General features: G+C 43.4%; 1 protein-coding gene across 2 annotated transcripts in view; it reads right to left on the reverse strand.

Annotated features, from left to right (window-relative positions):
• Positions 1–17,868, reverse strand: part of LOC120064349 (tensin-1-like) — a 296,497-nt gene that overhangs the window by 139,112 nt on the left and 139,517 nt on the right. For both annotated transcript variants that reach the window (XM_039014867.1, XM_039014866.1), the window contains exon 3: positions 16,552–16,589. In XM_039014867.1, coding sequence (XP_038870795.1) covers positions 16,552–16,589 — 38 coding nt within the window. The remainder of the gene's footprint in view (positions 1–16,551; positions 16,590–17,868) is intronic.

Genomic DNA, 17,868 nt, shown 5'->3' on the forward strand with positions numbered 1-17,868 from the left:
CCATGGTACAGCAAAGCCAAGCCAACCCATGCAGGATTAAATGAGAGGTAACAATGATCATGATCATGCACACCGCAAATGACACGTAACTATAACATACACCAATCAAAGCAGTGGAGCATGTAGTGAAGCAAAACTTTAGTGGTCAAAACCATTTATCTTGGGGCGAAAGGGGGGAGCGGGATCACCAAAATTCAATCATATCACGCAATTATACCATTTATAAAATGGTCAGATATATATTCTTAACAAAAAATAAGTGAAAATTGACTGATTATCCAATGGGATTATGATAATTTTATGATAAAAAAAGCACCCCCTATTTTAATTTGCTCCATGTCTCAGGCAACCAAGGCTGTTTGGATCATGTCAGTCGCAAAGAGGAATAACTTTGCTGCTGTTCTAATTAATAAACAATATTCAAAAAGCTTTGTTGCAGATGCATTATAACAACTAAATAACATGAATGAAAAGACAAATACTAGCAAGAGCAGTGTGCAGGTTCCTTTTTTTCATGATTCATAAACAATGCCATGCCGGTGGATGGTAACACTCAAATAAAACCCTGAAATGAAACAAATGTAGGCTGAAAATAATTAGGATATCATATCACAGGACAAGACACCGCATTCACACGGAATTGCACAAAGTGCACAATTCAGATTTGTCACTTCAAGCCCAAATATATCATACTTGACAAAAATTATAACTATTGACTTAAATTGTTGAGCAACATCATGGGTAAGCTCTGGCCATCGTCTTTCAGCTCTAAAAAGTGGATATATACTGGTGTGGGCTTTTAAGCCTTCAGGCTAAATAAATAATAAGCATAGTATAGGCAAAGAACCACAATGTCCAAAGCGGTGAGTCTACACATAACAGTAATATGTTAACCATCCTTATGTTGTAGTAGCTGTCATATCCTCTGACAATAACAATGACATCATATTTCCATAACCTCAAGAGTATATTTGACAACTACAACAAACAGTAGTCGACTTTCAAGAAGTACGCTACCACTTATGCTTATATGGCAGACATTTTGGAACACACAATTACACTATGTTCCGCATGAAAAGATTGACCATCTTCTTTGAAGTTGGGTCGGAATAATTACATGGCAGCACTTTCAAAGCAACACCTAGGCTAGGAGTTCGTCCCTGCAGTTGTGTTCACCAGATGCCTGTTCTGTGTGTGTTGTTTAATCCAAAATTAATGACAAGGAGTAGGAAGGAAGGAAGGGTGGGTTGATGGGTGGGTGAGTGGGTGGGGGGAGGACACAATGCTTGTTGTATTAGCAACAAAACAACATGGTGGTTTACGTCAGCTAGCTAGCAAATACCATCATGTACAGTAAAGAAAATGAACGGACGACACTCAATGGGTCTGGGAACTTCCCTGGTTTTTAAGGAGTGTGAATGTGTGTGAAGGCTATTCATAGGTGTGTTCAGTATCTTGGTGAGGTATGTGCAGTGTGTGTGAGAATATGCCTGAGTTAAGTGCTAATATGTTATGGGTCTGGCATATTTCCTGTGTCCTGGTTTTTATTAGCCATATTATCCCCTTGTAGCTGCCTGTAATCAGCGCTGACACTGCCAGGACTCACCGTCAGGGAGGGAGGTGCCTGATGGGAGAGGTACAGTACAGTACCGCATCAGGGAAGAAAATACCAGTGTGCTTGTGGTGTGAAGGTATGAGCAAACAGACGCCTGCCGGAGCAAAATGGAATAAAGATGTGCATCCCACAGCTTTGCATTCCGGGAATGCCAGCGAGAGGAAACATATAGAAACAGAATGACTAGACTAGACTAAACAGATTATTTTTATATTAGGAAACTAAGACCATAGAACATGTTGCTACACATCACCAGAACATGTTGCTACACATCACCAGAACATCTTGCTACACATCACCAGAACATCTTGCTACACATCACCAGAACATGTTGCTACACATCACCAGAACACATTGCTACACATCACCAGAACATGTTGCTACACATCACCAGAACACGTTGCTACACATCACCAGAACATCTTGCTACACATCACCAGAACATCTTGCTACACATCACCAGAACATGTTGCTACACATCACCAGAACACGTTGCTACACATCCCCAGAACATCTTGCTACACATCACCAGAACATCTTGCTACACATCACCAGAACATGTTGCTACACATCACACATTGTGCTACACATCACCAGAACATCTTGCTACACATCACCAGAACATCTTGCTACACATCACCAGAACATCTTGCTACACATCACCAGAACATCTTGCTACACATCACCAGAACATGTTGCTACACATCACCAGAACACGTTGCTACACATCACCAGAACATCTTGCTACACATCACCAGAACATCTTGCTACACATCACCAGACCTTTTTTGACACTATCATAACAATAATGTGATGTTTGTGGATTGAACTGATTGGGTGAAAGATAATAGAATACAATTGAATATATATTTTTTCATTGTCAAATGGAAATGTGTCTATTTGCTGTCTTTTATTGACGACGTGTGTTTGTCTTTGTCTTATCCCGTGTCGTATCCCATGTAAATAGCAGTTTTTTTTGTATATATCTTATTCTCACTTTCTATCTACGAACTAAATACACGTTCCTTAACCCGCCTCACCCAATGTGGTACGGATCTGCTATTTTATTCCTTATAACTGGAATCTCCATCAGAAGCTAGCCAGCTAACTAGCTACTAGTCTTTGTTAGCCACGGCTAGCGGTCTTCACCTTTAGCTCGGTCACCAGCCAGCCTTAGCTCGGACAATACCTGCCAGTCTGCACAGCGCAATATCCACCCAGAGCATATCGGACTGCTTCTCTCAACCATATCACCGGATTCCTGCCGCTCCGGATCATTACACCGGATCATCTCACCTAGCTAGCTGCAAACAAGTGGCTACTGTTAGCTAACGCCTCTGTCCCGCACCCGTTAGCCTTGAGCTAGCCTCAAGCTAGGCCCATATACCAGCTAATTCTAGGGCTACAAATCCTCTTTTGCCAATTGGCCTGGACCATTTATTGTCGACACGGAACCCCGCAGATCCATCACGACTGGACTGCCGACGTGATCGCCCGATGTGGTCTCAACAGGCTATTCTGTTACGATGTCACCGAAGAACGATCTGCTAGCCCCGGCCCGCTAGCTTTCTGAACGCTGTGTCCCCTGCTTGCCTAGCGTAGTAGTGACTACCGAACGGCACCCATACTCACCTATTGCTGCTCTTTTGACCCTATGATCACTCGGCTACACAGCTGATGCCCCCTGGACTGTTTCAATAACACGGTACCTCATTTTGTTTACCTGTCGACCCCAGCCTCGAACTCAGGTCCTGTATGTACCTAACTGACCCACTCTGCCCATTCATTGCCATTTACCCGTTGTTGTCTTAGCTCTCGTGATCAACACCTGTGATTGCTTTATGCCTCTCTCTAATGTCAATATGCCTTGTCTACTGCTGTCTTGGCTAGTTCTTAATGTTTTATTTCACCGTAGAGCCCTCAGTCCCACTCAACTTGCCTTAGATAGCTCTTTTGTCCCACCCCACACATGTGGAGACCTCACCTGGCTTAACTAGTGTCTCCAGAGATGAAACCTCTCTCATCATGACTCAACACCTAGGTTAACCTCCACTGTACTCATATCCTACCATACCCTTGTCTGTACATTATGCCCAGAACCGACACAGCGTTCACGCCCATAAATCTGCTTGTTTGATTCTCTGTTCCCAATGCACTAAACGACCAGTTCTTATAGCCTTTAGCCGTACCCTTATCCTACTCCTCCTCTGTTCCTCTGGGGATGTAGAGGATAACCCATGCCCTGTAGACACCAGTTCCACTTTTATTCCCCAGGCGCTACCATTTGTTGACTTCTGTAACCGTAACAGCCTTGGTTTCATGCATGTTAACATCAGAAGCCTCCTCCCTAAGTTTGTTTTATTCACTGCTTTTGCACACTCCGCCAACCCTGATGTCCTAGCTGTGTCTCAATCCTGGCTTAGGAAGGCCACCAAAAATTCTGACATTTCCATCCCCAACTACAACATTTCCTGCCAAGATAGAACTGCCAAAGGGGGCGGAGTTGCAATCTACTGCAGAGATAGTCTGCAGAGTTCTGTCATGCTATCCAGGTCTGTGCCCAAACAGTTTGAGCGTCTACTTTTAAAAATCTTATTAACTTCTTATGGCTGCAAGGGGCAGTATTGAGTAGCCAGTTAAATCGTGCCCATTTCAAACGGCCTCGTACTCAATTCTTGCTCGTACAATATGCATATTATTATTACTATTGGATAGAAAACACTCTCTAGTTTCTAAAACCGTTTGAATTATTTCTCTGAGTGAAACAGAACTCATTCTGCAGCACATTTCCTGACCAGGAAGTGGAATGTCAGAAATCGATGCTCTGTTCAACTTCCTGCCTATACATGGGCATGACACGTAAGAGTCTACGTACACTTCATACACCTTCCCCTGGTTGTCAAGAGGCGGTCTTTGTATGACGTGACCGTCCATTTCCTGTTTCTGGAGCGCGCGAAAGGGGACATGGATTTGCCTTCTGTTTAGCTGTCGTTATGGACGACTAACATCTCCGGTTTAGATTTTATTTGATACATGTGACCATATCATCGTAAAGTATGTTTTTTCAATATAGTTTAATCAGATTATTGACATTTTTTCGGGAGTTTTGCCGTGTTCCGTTCTCTGACTTTGTTGACGTTGGAGAGATCCGTGCCACTTGGCAAGTGCCCATGCTAAATCAAGAGATACATTTGCCGTTCCAGATCCAAACAACGACTGTTCTGGACAAAGGACACCTTGTCCAACATTCTGACGGAAGATCACCAAAAGTAAGAAACATTTTATGATGCTATTTCTAATATCTGTCGTGCATGTGAACTGGTCGTGGGCGCCCAAGTGTTTCTGGCTATTGTGGCTACGCTAATATAACGCTATATTGTGTTTTCGCTGTAAAACACTTGATAAATCGGAAATATTGTCTGGAATCACAAGATGCCTGTCTTTCAATTGCTGTACACTATGTATTTTTCAGAAATGTTTTATGATGAGTAATTAGGTATTTGACGTTGGTGTCTGTAAATATTATGGCTGCTTTCGGTGCAATTTCTGATTGTAGCTGAAATGTAAACTATGATTTATACCTGAAATATGCAAATTTTTCGAACAAAACATATGCTATACAATAAATATGTTATCAGACTGTCATCTGATGAAGTTGTTTCTTGGTTAGTGGCTATTTATATCTTTATTTGGTCGAATTTGTGATAGCTACTGATGGAGTAAAAAACTGATGGAGTAAGAAAAGTGGTGTCTTTTGCTAACGTGGTTAGCTAATAGATTTACATATTGTGTCTTCCCTGTAAAACATTTTAAAAATCGGACATGTTGGCTGGATTCACAAGATGTGTACCTTTCATATGCTGTATTGGACTTGTTAATGTGTGAAAGTTAAATATTTAAAAAAAATATATTTTGAATTTCGCGCCCTGCACTTGAGCTGGATGTTGTCATAAGTGTACCGGTGTCGGGCTGCACCCCAAACAGGTTAAAAACCTAAAAACCAACTTTCCAGAAACAAGTCTCTAACTGTTGCCGCTTTTTATAGACCCCCCTCAGCCCCCGGCTGGGCACTGGACACCATACGTGAATTAATTGCCACCCATTTATCTTCAGAGTTTGTACTGTTAGGTGACCTAACCTGGGATATGCTTACCACCCCAGCTGTCCTACAATTTAAGGTAGATGCCCTCAATCTCACACAAATTATCAAGGAACCTACCAGGTACAATCCTAAATCCGTAAACACAAACACCCTCATAGATATCATCCTGACCAACCTGCCCTCTAAATACACCTCTGCTGTCTTCAACCAGGATCTCAGCGATCAGCGAGCCTTTATAATTGACCTGGCCCGGGGATCATGGAAGAATATTGACCTCATTCCGTCAGTAGAGGATGCCTGGTTATTCTTTAAATGTGCTTTCCTCACCATCTTAAATAAGCATGCCCCATTCAAAAAATGTAGAACTAAGAACAGCCCTTGGTTCACTCCAGACTTGACTGCCCTTGACCAGCACAAAAACATCCTGTGGCGTACTGCATTAGCATCCCATAGCCCCTGCGATATGCACATTTTCAGGGAAATTAGGAACCAATATACACAGGCGGTTAGGAAAGCAAAGGCTAGCTTTTTCAAACAGAAATGTGCAACCTGTAGCACAAACTCCAAAAAGTTTTGGGACACTGTAAATTCCATGGAGAATAAGAGCACCTCCTCCCAGCTGCCCACTGCACTGAGGCTAGGAAACATAGTCACCACCGATAAATCGAAGATATTAGAGAATTCCAATTAGCATTTTTCTACAGCTGGCCATGCTTTCCACCTGGCTACCCCTACCGCGCCCAAACGCTCTGCACCCCCCACAGCAACTTGCCCAAGCCTCCCCCACTTCTCCTTTACCCAAATCCAGATAGCTAATGTTCTGAAAGAGCTGCAAAATTTGGACCCATACAAATCAGCTGGGCTAGACAATCTGAACCCTCTCTTTCTAAAATTATCCGCTGCAATTGTTGCAAGCCCTATTACTAGGCTGTTCAACCTCTCTTTCGTATCGTCTGAGATCCCTAAAGACTGGAATGCTGCCGAGGTCATCCCCAGCTCCAAAGGGGGAGACACTCTAGACCCAAACTGTTACAGACCTATATCACCTTACCCTGCCTCTCTAAAGTCTTCGAAAGCCAAGTTCTCAAACAGATCACCGATGATTTCGATTCCGACCGTACCTTCTCCGCTATGCAATCTGGTTTCCGAGCTGGTCATGGGTGCACCTCAGCCACGCTCAAGGTCCTAAATGATATCATAACCGCCATCGATAAAATACAGTACTGTGCAGTCGTCTTCATCGACCTGGCCAAGGCTTTCGACTCTGTCAATCACCGCATTCTTATCGGCAGACTCAATAGCCTTGGTTTCTCAAATGACTGCCTCGCCTGGTTCACCAACTACTTCTCAGATTGAGTTCAGTGTGTCAAACCAGAGGGCCTGTTGTCTGGACCTCTGGCAGTCTCTATGAGGGTGCACAGGTTAAATTCTCGGGCCAACTCGTTTCTCTGTATATATCAATGATGTCGCTCTTGCTGCTGGTGATTCTCTGATCCACCTCTACGCAGACGACACCATTCTGTATACTTCTGGCCCTTCTTTGGACACTGTGTTAACAAAACTCCAGATGAGCTTCAATGCCATACAACTCTCCTTTCGTGGCCTCCAACTGCTCTTAAATGCAAATAAAACTAAATACATGCTCTTCAACCGATCGCTGCCTGCACCCGCCCGCCCGTCTAGCATCACTACTCTGGACGGTTCTGACTTAGAATATGTGGACAACTACAAATACCTAGGTGTCTGGTTAGACTGTAAACTCTCCTTCCAGACTCACATTAAGCATCTCCAATCCAAAATTAAATCTAGAATCGGCTTCCCATCTCGCAACAAAGCATCCTTCACTTACGATGCTAAACATACCCTCGTAAAACTGACTATCCTACCGATCCTCGACTTCGGCGATGTCATTTACAAAATAGCCTCCAACACTCTACTCAGCAAATTGGATGTAGTCTATCACAATGCCATCAATTTAGTCACCAAAGCCCCATATACTACCCACCACTGCGACCTGTATGCTCTCGTTGGCTGGCCCTCGCTTCACATCTATAAGTCTTTGCTAGGTAAAGCCCCGCCTTATCTCAGCTCACTGGTCACCATAGCAGCACCCACCCGTAGCATGAGCTCCAGCAGGTATATTTCACTGGTCATCACCAAAGCCAACTCCTGCTTTGGCCGCCTTTCCTTCCAGTTCTCTGCTGCCAATGACTGGAACAAATTGCAAAAATCAATGAAGCTGGAGACTTATATCCCCCTCACCAACTTTAAGCATCAGCTGTCAGAGCAGCTTACCAATCATTGCACCTGTACACAGCCCATCTGTAAATAGCCCACCCAACTACCTCATCCCCATATTGTTATTTATTATTTTTCTACTTTGCACCCCAGTATCTCTACTTGCACTACATCTATCACTCCAGTGTTAATGCTAACTTGTAATTATTTCGCCACTATGGCCTATTTATTGCCTTACCTCCCTAATCTTACTACATTTGCACACACTGTATATATATTTTTTCTATTGTGTTATTGACTGTACGTTTGTTTATCCCATGTGTAACTCTGTGTTGTTTGTGTCACACTGCTTTGCTTTATCTTGGCCAGGTCGCAGTTGTAAATGAGAACTTGTTCTCAACTGGCCTACCTGGTTAAATAAAGGCGAAATAAATAAAACAATTAAAAATACAGTATACAGGTGAGGGCACTAAAAAGTTAGGTCACATTGGCAGAGCAATTGCCGCAATGCTTGTGCAACACAGAGCTCTATGATCTACCAGTGGCGGATCAGCTGTAGTTAGCTGACCGGCATGCATGACCGCTCAGAACATGATGGCAGACAGAGTGATGGAGAGAGTTTCTGGGCGAGGACACAGGACACAGCTGTCTCTGTTCTAAGGCAGAGTCTCCTGAGGCTGACTCAGGGTTTCTCAACATCAACACCAGTCCCCCCGTGGAACATCAGAACAACGCACAGGCAACGCTAGCGTGTCACAGCAAGTGAATGTCAACACCAGGGCTACATTGTACATTATTCAGGCCTGGTTGAATGAATTGTCGCAGGATGGTTGCGTAAGTGAGAGGGGATCAGATATAACTCATCTTTATTCAGGCTTTGATAGGTATACACATTCAGTATTCAATCAGCATCAATCGGTATCAATTCATGGTCAGGTTATCCCATCTTTCATCATACTTCTGTCTCTGTCTTGCTTTTTCTTCTCTCTTCTTCTCTCTCCCCCATTCATACTCTTACTCACTTGGCCTCTTTGCATTCTTTCCAGAGACTCTTGATTACTCCATCTTGCCAAAGGTTGGGCGTTTCTGTTTGTCTTCTCTCCTGTATCTATGCACGTGGCGCATTCACTTAGAAAAGACGCAGCCATGCGCTACAACTCAGCACCGGAAAAGACAGAGGAGAGGAGTGAGGAGAACAACTCAACATATGTATTTCTTCTTGGCGTACAGTTGACTTGAAAGGACACACGTTCTATGTGCAATCATTCTCCACATGTGTTACAAGGCCCTGCCAGCACTGTAGGCAGTGAAAGTTATTTGAACCCTAACACAGTGAGACGTCCACTAGCACAGTGGTTCTGATTCCATTACTAGGGATCTGCCAGGTGGTGCACATTTTTGTTCTAACCCAGCACTAACACACCTGATTAAAATTGAACCTACAGTTGAGTCTTCAACTGGCGGTCAGATATCAAATACAACCTTAATACTCATTAAAGCATCTCTTCATAACTCAATAAGAATCACCAAACCCTGTCCATATGACTGATCCCATGGCCAATGTGTTGCTGTGTTCTTTTGTTTCCTTTGGAATGAACAGGACATCACTGGGCAGGGGCAAGAATGACGCCCAATCCCATGACTTATAATTAAATGATCTTTAAGACTGTACCAGATTGTTGATTTGATATAAAGACTGATAACGCCTGATGTAGATGGCTGGTCACTTGAACAGATCTCTCAACTTGCTGATCTTGTGGCAAAGACCAAATGCATTCACAAAATATATACCCTTCTCCTTTCTGCTCTTCCCCTTCACCGGCACGCAGTGCCGCCCATATCCCACATGGATAGCAACTTCCACACCCATTTCCTGGGTATCAGGTTTTCTCTGCAGGAGATTACCACCCATCACCACCCCCCCCCCCCCCCCCACACCCACCTCCATCCCTTTCTTCACTCCATCCCAAGTGAGTGCAGTCTCAATCATACAAAAGGAAGGAAGTTCTCAGAGCTGTTCCTCGAAGGATTCCACCAACAGCTTTTGGACTTGAAGGCATGGGCTCACACTTGAAGCGAGATGGGGGTCGACCCAGTTGAGATGTTGGACTGTTTGTCTTTCAACTCACTGTTACCTAAGAGGAATGAAGACTTATTACAATGGTACATCATATCTATCCGATGATATGGTCTTTGTCTGAGTGGAGAGTACAGATGTAGGATCTGCATTTGATCTCCCTGATGCAGGAGAACTTTCCTGCAATCCAAAACTTTTTAAACCTGTAGTGTATTTGAGGTTTAAAACAGCTTATGAAAAATGTACCAACCCCAACAAAAATGTCCATTAATTATAATCCACATACTAATAATTGCTGCAGGATTATTTTCCTTCTGTAGCAAACTGGTTCAAATGAAGATCCTAGTTCTGTACAGTATTGTCTGCAGTGTGAATAAACACACCCTGAGAGGAGGAAAAAGGCCCTGCTTCTAAAACCATTGTTTTCATGTGTTACCGACTAACATAGATCATTTTGATTTGATCTGATTTTTGGGTGTTAAACGGTCAAAGAACACAAGTAGAGAGAGTGGCATGGGTGTGGGGCTGGGGTTTGAAAATGGGAATGAGATGATGGGATGTGTGAGACTTGGTTCCAAAGCTGTTTCATAGGACTTCTTGGGTTTGGGTGACTAGCACTGAGGAATAAAGAAGAAACTATGTTTTTTTAACTGAACTTGGAAACTGAAATGGGGGCAGAAGCAGAGAACTAGGGTGGGTCGAAAAGAGGAATGAGAAGCAGAACATCCTCTGGCACATTTCCTCTTACGCATTTCTCTTTGCCATTCTAAGCAGAAAATCCCTCATGCCCATTCTTCTTCCATGCCAAACTCTTACTCTGGCCAAAATCTAAGATAATGAAAAAGCTTCCATCGTCCTCTGCAACAACGACACAGCTTTCCAATTACCCTCTGCGCGATAAATCAGCCTCCAATGGCAAAGTATCGTATCTGAGGTAAAGTCACTGGAACAGGAGAGGAGCAAGCACATGCCAAATGATCTTGACAGCTGCTGGTGCGGGAGGTAAGTAAGGTTAAGCAAGACGGAACAAGAGATTAAGGAAGGACAAGACAGACTCTGCTGGGGTTGTGTTCCAAAAACTTACCTCAGAGAGGATGAGATACACATCTCTCTCCAACTAAATACTGGTGGGGCCTGAATCTAAATGTACTGTACGTATGTATGTACAGTATATATTTTAGGACACCCTCAGCCTCACCCTACTAAAATATACACTGCACTAATTCACTTGAAGGAGCTCCTACTAATTTGGGGTGTTTTCTTACTCAACATTTTTCGATATCAACTGAAAACACAGGGGCTATCTAGATTTATACATGTACCTAGCTTTGTCAGCAGTGGAAGTTAGCTAGCAGTGAAGTTGAGACAGCTAGACACAGACATATAAATCAGACTTCTGTTCCCTTCAGGTGAGTAGAAAGCTGGGCCAGCTAAAGCAACCAAACCACCATACCAAAGACGTGTCTCTGAGCTTACGTGTATAAACAGGTGCCTGGATGTGTCAAAAAGGTAGAGACAGTAAATAAAGAGAAATAACGAACAGTCATTGTTCTCACGCCAATTAGTGTTTTTTATTAAATTACCACCAAAACAGAGAAAAATGCTGAATAGACCATTATGCTATTATGAATACACATCTGAATCATGAAATTGGAAAAGATTCAGGGACAGTCATGTTTTTTTCTCTTCCCTTTGACTCACAATGGAAAAAGCATGTGGACAGCACATGGCAACTGCCAATGTTTGGGCCAAACCAACTGGGTTTCAGTCATTGATGTACTGTATGTTCAACTCTGGGCCACACCTAGCCATGACAAAGGTTCCATGTCATCATGAGACTACACCTAGATCTAAGACTACAAGGATTACACACAAGATGACTCCAGTTGCTATTTTTCTGGGCTAAAGACGGGCTATTGCGTATTCTGGCAAAGCATTGTCTTCTGTGCCCAGTGTCCACAACTGAACATTGAATGCTGAAGTTGGCCAATGGTAGTTCCAGTAGTAAGAGGAGGGGAGTGTTATTGACTATAACAACACAAAAAGCTTGATACATGGTGGGAGCATTCGGCTAACACCACAGTCATCCAAGCTACCACTACATTTAGCTAAACAAGACGGCTGAACTGCAGCTCGTCCAGTGGCAAAAACAATAAACAACATGGCCATAACTCTCTCATTATCAGCGGATAATATAATTAAACTAGCTCTCATGCCTGGACCTATCTGGCCAAGGGAAACGGAGCGAGGAGTAGCAAAAACAGCCTTCCAAAAGTGCCCAAAATGGCTGTCCAGTCCAAACAAAAACATGCTTTTCTTTTGAGGTTAAAAAAACAGAGATGGATGGTGAGGGAATTGTAGGGGAGGCAGGGGAAAATGAAAACATACTTCATCACTGTGGAAGGAAGAAAGAAATAATAGGTAGGAGTTAAGTAGGTAGGAGGTAGGTTGGTAACCTAGCCTAACAGGTAGCCTAGCAGTTAAGAGCGTTGGGCCAGTAACTAAAAGGTTGCTCGTTCAAATCCCAAAGACGATAATCTGGCGATGTGCCCTTGAGCAAGGCACTTAACCCTAATTGCTCCTGTAAATCGCTATGGATGAGAGCGTCTGCTAAAATGTAGGAGGGGTGATTAGTTAGTGTGTATTTGTGTTCTCGCACTCTGCTTTCTCAGTCCTGCCTACACATTTCCTTCCAAAAACACACTTTATGCCAGTAGCTGTATCTCTGGCCTGGTTGGTGCTCCTTTCAATCCCAGACTAACTCCTATGAAAGTCTCCAATGTTCTCTGGAAATTGGCTCAACTTCAAATAATGCAACAAGTAATTTAATTGCCAGAGCATTTTGGCAAGGACTATAGTCAACTGACAACATGTTTGGTGAAGGAAAAAATGGAGTGGCAGAATCAGACTTGAATCATGAATGTTTGTTCAAAGAACAATTATTTTGCCATGGCTTATGTACAGTATGCAGACTGCTACTACACAGAGCTCCATTTAGATTTTTTCTCAGGCTTTTTAAAGTCCTCTTTTCTTGCACATGGGCCATCTTGTAAAATCAAACTGACAATCGAAAACATTTACAGAGGAAGGATTTAGCCAGGCAGTGACTGATTCCACAAACAGTAATTAAGTCTGACGACTCTGGCTGGATGTAAGCCCCTTTGAGTTTCTAATCTACACACATTTCTCTGGCACGTCCGATAGCGGTTCACTCTAACATTTTTTGGCTCCCGCCAATGGCCGCCTAATGCTTTTTATGAACCTCCTGTCTGGGTATGGACGGAGTAATACCCTCAACCCTACTCAACCCCACCCAGCGAAAAAAAGAAAACTTCCCACAAAATGTTTTCATCTGCTTCCCATTTGGTTGTGTGATAACGTTATTACGACCTTGTAGAAACGTTTTGGGAGTCGATAATTGTTCGTTGGATACACACTCTCGCCAGAGCCTAATGAATAATTGTGCTTTCCCTCTTAACCCCATTCACCTATATTTACGATGCACTGGAGACGTACACTTCATTTTGCTCGCCTTTGGAATTAACATCAGGTCCAACCCACAGACTAGCCCCCGAGACTTGGCTGAAACTGGCTTTAGCTGAGTCCAAGGCAGTACCACTGAACCGTTACTGAACAGCTATATTTATTACAGTAGATACAATTACTGATGGTGACACCTCCGACAGCTAGAATCTGGGTTGCGGAGTTAACACACATAAAGCTGAAATAAAAATATTAAATAAGCAAGATAGATAGCGACCAAAATAGACACTCTAAAGCTGGTAGTACACCAATCTAGTCTGCCATCAAAACCCACCAACCAATGAAGGTCCCTCCACCCATAAACCCTAGTATAGAGACTTTTGTTGATCACTCCACCTCAGTGCACCACAGCTCAAAAGGTACCATTGACTTCATAGCAGACACCGTCAGTACTCCACATTGCCACTCCATCTACAGTCTGTGGGAAGGGACTGTATTATGTCTGATTAAGAGCTATGTAGAGGCCCTAGGTTTTACCTTTCTGGTCTGTTCTCACAGCGGTGGAGTGGGAGAGTCCCACACAGACTGGCTCTTCCTTTCTGTGACGGGACTGAGATTCCATCTATACTGAGCAGGCCCAAAGACCCCCAGAATAGTGTTAACAAGGAGAACATGGAGGTGTGGCGTAAAGGGTAGTGGAAAGGTTAATTTGTCACTGGTATTTTGCTAGTCAATGACATGACAGCACAGAGCAAACAGCACCTGTACACAGATATGACTTCGCTTCTCCATCTACTTGGCACCAGACAGCAAAATATACACAAACATCGAAGTGACACCTCACGTTGGTTTGGATAAAGCTCTGTTTCCCATGGGTAACAGTGGAATGACAATCCTCTCCCACAAGTCCTCATCCCACAAATCTCCATCTGCTGTTTCTGCTGCCTCTATTAATCTTTCCACTCTCTCCCTTTCCCTATCTCCAAATGCTCCCGACATACTCACTCGCACACTTTAAATGTACATGCTCTTCCTCTCTCTCTCACAGAAACAGAAAACACACACCCAGACACATACACAGTCACCGAAACATACTGGTGTTACACTCAGTCTGACCATTTGTTTTTAGTAGCGGAGGTTATGCAAGGAGTACGTGTAAGTCTTATCTAAATATGGATGTGGAGATTAATCCCTGTAGCGAGTCAGTGTGGAAACTGTCTCCGCATGAGTGATTTATTACCACCACTTGGATTCCAAAAGTACAAGATCACATTTGAATCAAAACGGAGCATGGGGGGCAATGGGACCATCTTAACCTCACTTCTTTGGTTGGAAATTATTAATTAATAATTAACTCATGTCCTCAGGCCATGCTAGCTTGATTGACTGCTGATAGCGATCAAGCTAGCCTTTATCAACTATCATTTATTACATTAAAACCTTTTCATGTCAAGGCTAAAAGTGAATTGCAAGCTGCCAAGGATAATTGCAGAGGGAACATTTCTATGATTAGAGAAAAGGGAGGTTTGTCCATTTTTTTCCATGTTTGCTGATTGGGAGTATTTTGAATCGTACTCTCATCACAATTTAATGAAGAAAGAGCATCTGCGTTCCGGACCCGTCTTCACAAATCAACCTTGGCTTCACAGAATTCCCAAACACATTTCTTCCTAGCAAAGAACTCCAACAACAACACCAACAAGAGAGAACACTATTTCATCTTTTGTTATTTCAGGCTTTATACAGTATGCCCCCCCAACTCATTTTATTGGTTTCAATCTTATTACTAACGTCAGATTAGTCGTGGGGTCATGAATGTGATGTGAAAACAGGACGTGTGTGTATTTGTTGCGGGGAGTGTTGATTGAAATACAGTTTGTTGTCATTTTAAGAACCATCAGACCGTGGAGATAAGAGGTCACATGGGCTGGTCATTACTTACTGCTTCAGAACTTTCCCTCAAAACAATGGGCGGCTATTTATTTACTTATGTATTTAATCATTTATCTGAGTTGGTCAAAACTGTATGCTAGACACCCTTGGTAGAGCATGTGTGGAGTAGGCATTGTGGTGCTCGTGTGAATTTTCTTTCTTTTTCGACTTCAGACAAACATTGTTTTTTTTTTTTTTACATTGAATTAGACAATCATCCACCAGATGCATTGCGCTTTAGCTTATGCTAATTTGTCTTCACCACTCCTATGAGACTGACTGGTAAACCATTGGCACCCTTTGCCCCCCTTGCCAGGCCGCTTTGCACCCCTGGTATTTCCTGTCAGTCCGAGCTGGAGTAGGGTAGTGGGTAGAGCTGGCAGCTCCGGACCATTTCAGTAATGGCTGCCAGATGAAGGGCGGTGATGTATGGTCTGGGTGTGTTTGTGCGTGTGTGCATGTGTGTGTGTGTGTGCGCATTGAGGAGGGTGGGTGCTATAAGTCTAATGTCTCCACACCAAGCCCTCCCTCCCTGCCTTTCTCTTTCCCTTTCCTCCACTCCGTCCCATCTTCTTCTATGTGCCCCTGCTTCAAAAACAAGTCCATCATGTAACAAGCCAGTAGACAATGCAGCGAGGGGTTCATTTTTAGAAGGGGGTGATCTCGAACATGCAAGGGTTCAGCCAAATCAAACACATACTGGGACAGCTTGCAGTTGTTTTCAGATTCCTCTGATGTTCGGAGGGCAGGAACACTGTTCCAGGCGAGGCCCCATCCGCCTCATCAACAGAACATTTCCTTCTAATAAGCTCTGCTTGGCTTTGGTGGAGAGAGAGAGAGTAGAGCTCACCAGAGCACTAAGCGCCAACGGAGGATAATAGTCTTCGTACAGTTACACTTGGAATGTTCTGTCACAATGCCTACATAAGGCTGTCGTGCGATGTGATGGCATAAGTCGGAATGACAGTTTATGACAACCTATAGTACATCTAAAAGCCGTAGCTGTCTAACAAGACTGCATTCCTATTGTGTTGACGCAACATAAGAGTGTTGAAATGTCTATGTGTGCATTGCCTGGAAGATGAGAAAAGCTGTTGCTCTTACCTTTATTTCACATTTCTTGTGGCAAGTCAGCCGGCACACTAGAAGACAGGAAAAAAACAGAAGTCCAGTTAGTTTACATTTCCTAGAAATTTGAAATTACATTTAAACATTGCTCAGCGTAATGAAACGTGACATTGAGTAAATTAAAAGAGAGTATTGGAACGTTAGGGCCTCGTCCAAGTTCCTCAACATGTTTACTCTATGTTCAGTCAAATATTATTGGCTGTTAAAGACTGATGCTGCCCAGTACTGGGTTCTGAGGTTTGGTGCTCTTGGGCTTTTGGCATTGTATCAGAGACATGGGTCATACACTGTGGATGGGGTCTTGGGTGTCTTGGGTCTGCACATCATTCCACCTTACTCAGCTTTGAGTAGTTGATATAAGAGAGAACCCCAAGAGCAGAAAGACTGGAAGGGTTCTTTTGGAGTGTAAAACCAATTTATGACTATGAGTTTAAGAGTTAAATCCCGGGAAAAGGAATTGGAAGAGGTAATGAAAATAGGCATGCAAGTACAAGTGCAAATGAAAGTCAACAAAATGGTGAGGGAGTGGGAAGATGAGTTACATCCAAATTGGATACCCGAAAGACAGTATGTTAGGCGGGAGTTGGACCATTCAGGATCTCACAACAGTGGCCTGCTAGCCATTGAAGTTTAAAAACATTATCTTATGTGCTGTTTCTCGCTCTCTCTTTCTCTCCCTCATTCCCTCCCTCCTTCCCTCTCTGTGATCCCCTGCTATTTCTACAAATGGGGGGTCAACAGGGGAAAGCACCTGGCCCAGCAGGTCATAAATTGTCAGCCACAGATGATCCCGTCAAAGGTTTGAAAATCAAAAGGCCGTTCAGGGGGCTCAAGCGGACGCTTTCCAACTCACGTATGAAAAGTCTATGCTTTCTCTGGAACCCCACCACACCTTATGTAATATGTGATTCTTCCTGAATCTCGCCGCAAGCCACATTTTTATATGTGAGTGTAATATTTACTATGATTAGCCCTTACAGGGGTAGTTCGGGATTTTGGCAATGAGACCCTTTTCCTACTTCCCCAAAGTCAAATGAATTTGTGGATACCATTTGTATGTTTCTGCGTGTCGTTTGAAGGAAGTTTCTAACTAGAGTTAGCGCAATGACTGGGAGTCTGTGGGAACAGCTAGCATGCAGACTTCCAGTCATTGCACTAACCCTTGTTGGCATTGGCTCGCGAAACTATCCCTAACTTCCTTCATACTAACTTCCTTCAAAATGGTATCCACTAGTTCATCTGACTCTGGGGAACTAGATAAAGGGCCTCATTGCCAAAATCCCGAACTATTCC

Source organism: Salvelinus namaycush, chromosome 19 (assembly GCF_016432855.1).
Source record: "Salvelinus namaycush isolate Seneca chromosome 19, SaNama_1.0, whole genome shotgun sequence".
Taxonomy (NCBI): domain Eukaryota; kingdom Metazoa; phylum Chordata; class Actinopteri; order Salmoniformes; family Salmonidae; genus Salvelinus; species Salvelinus namaycush.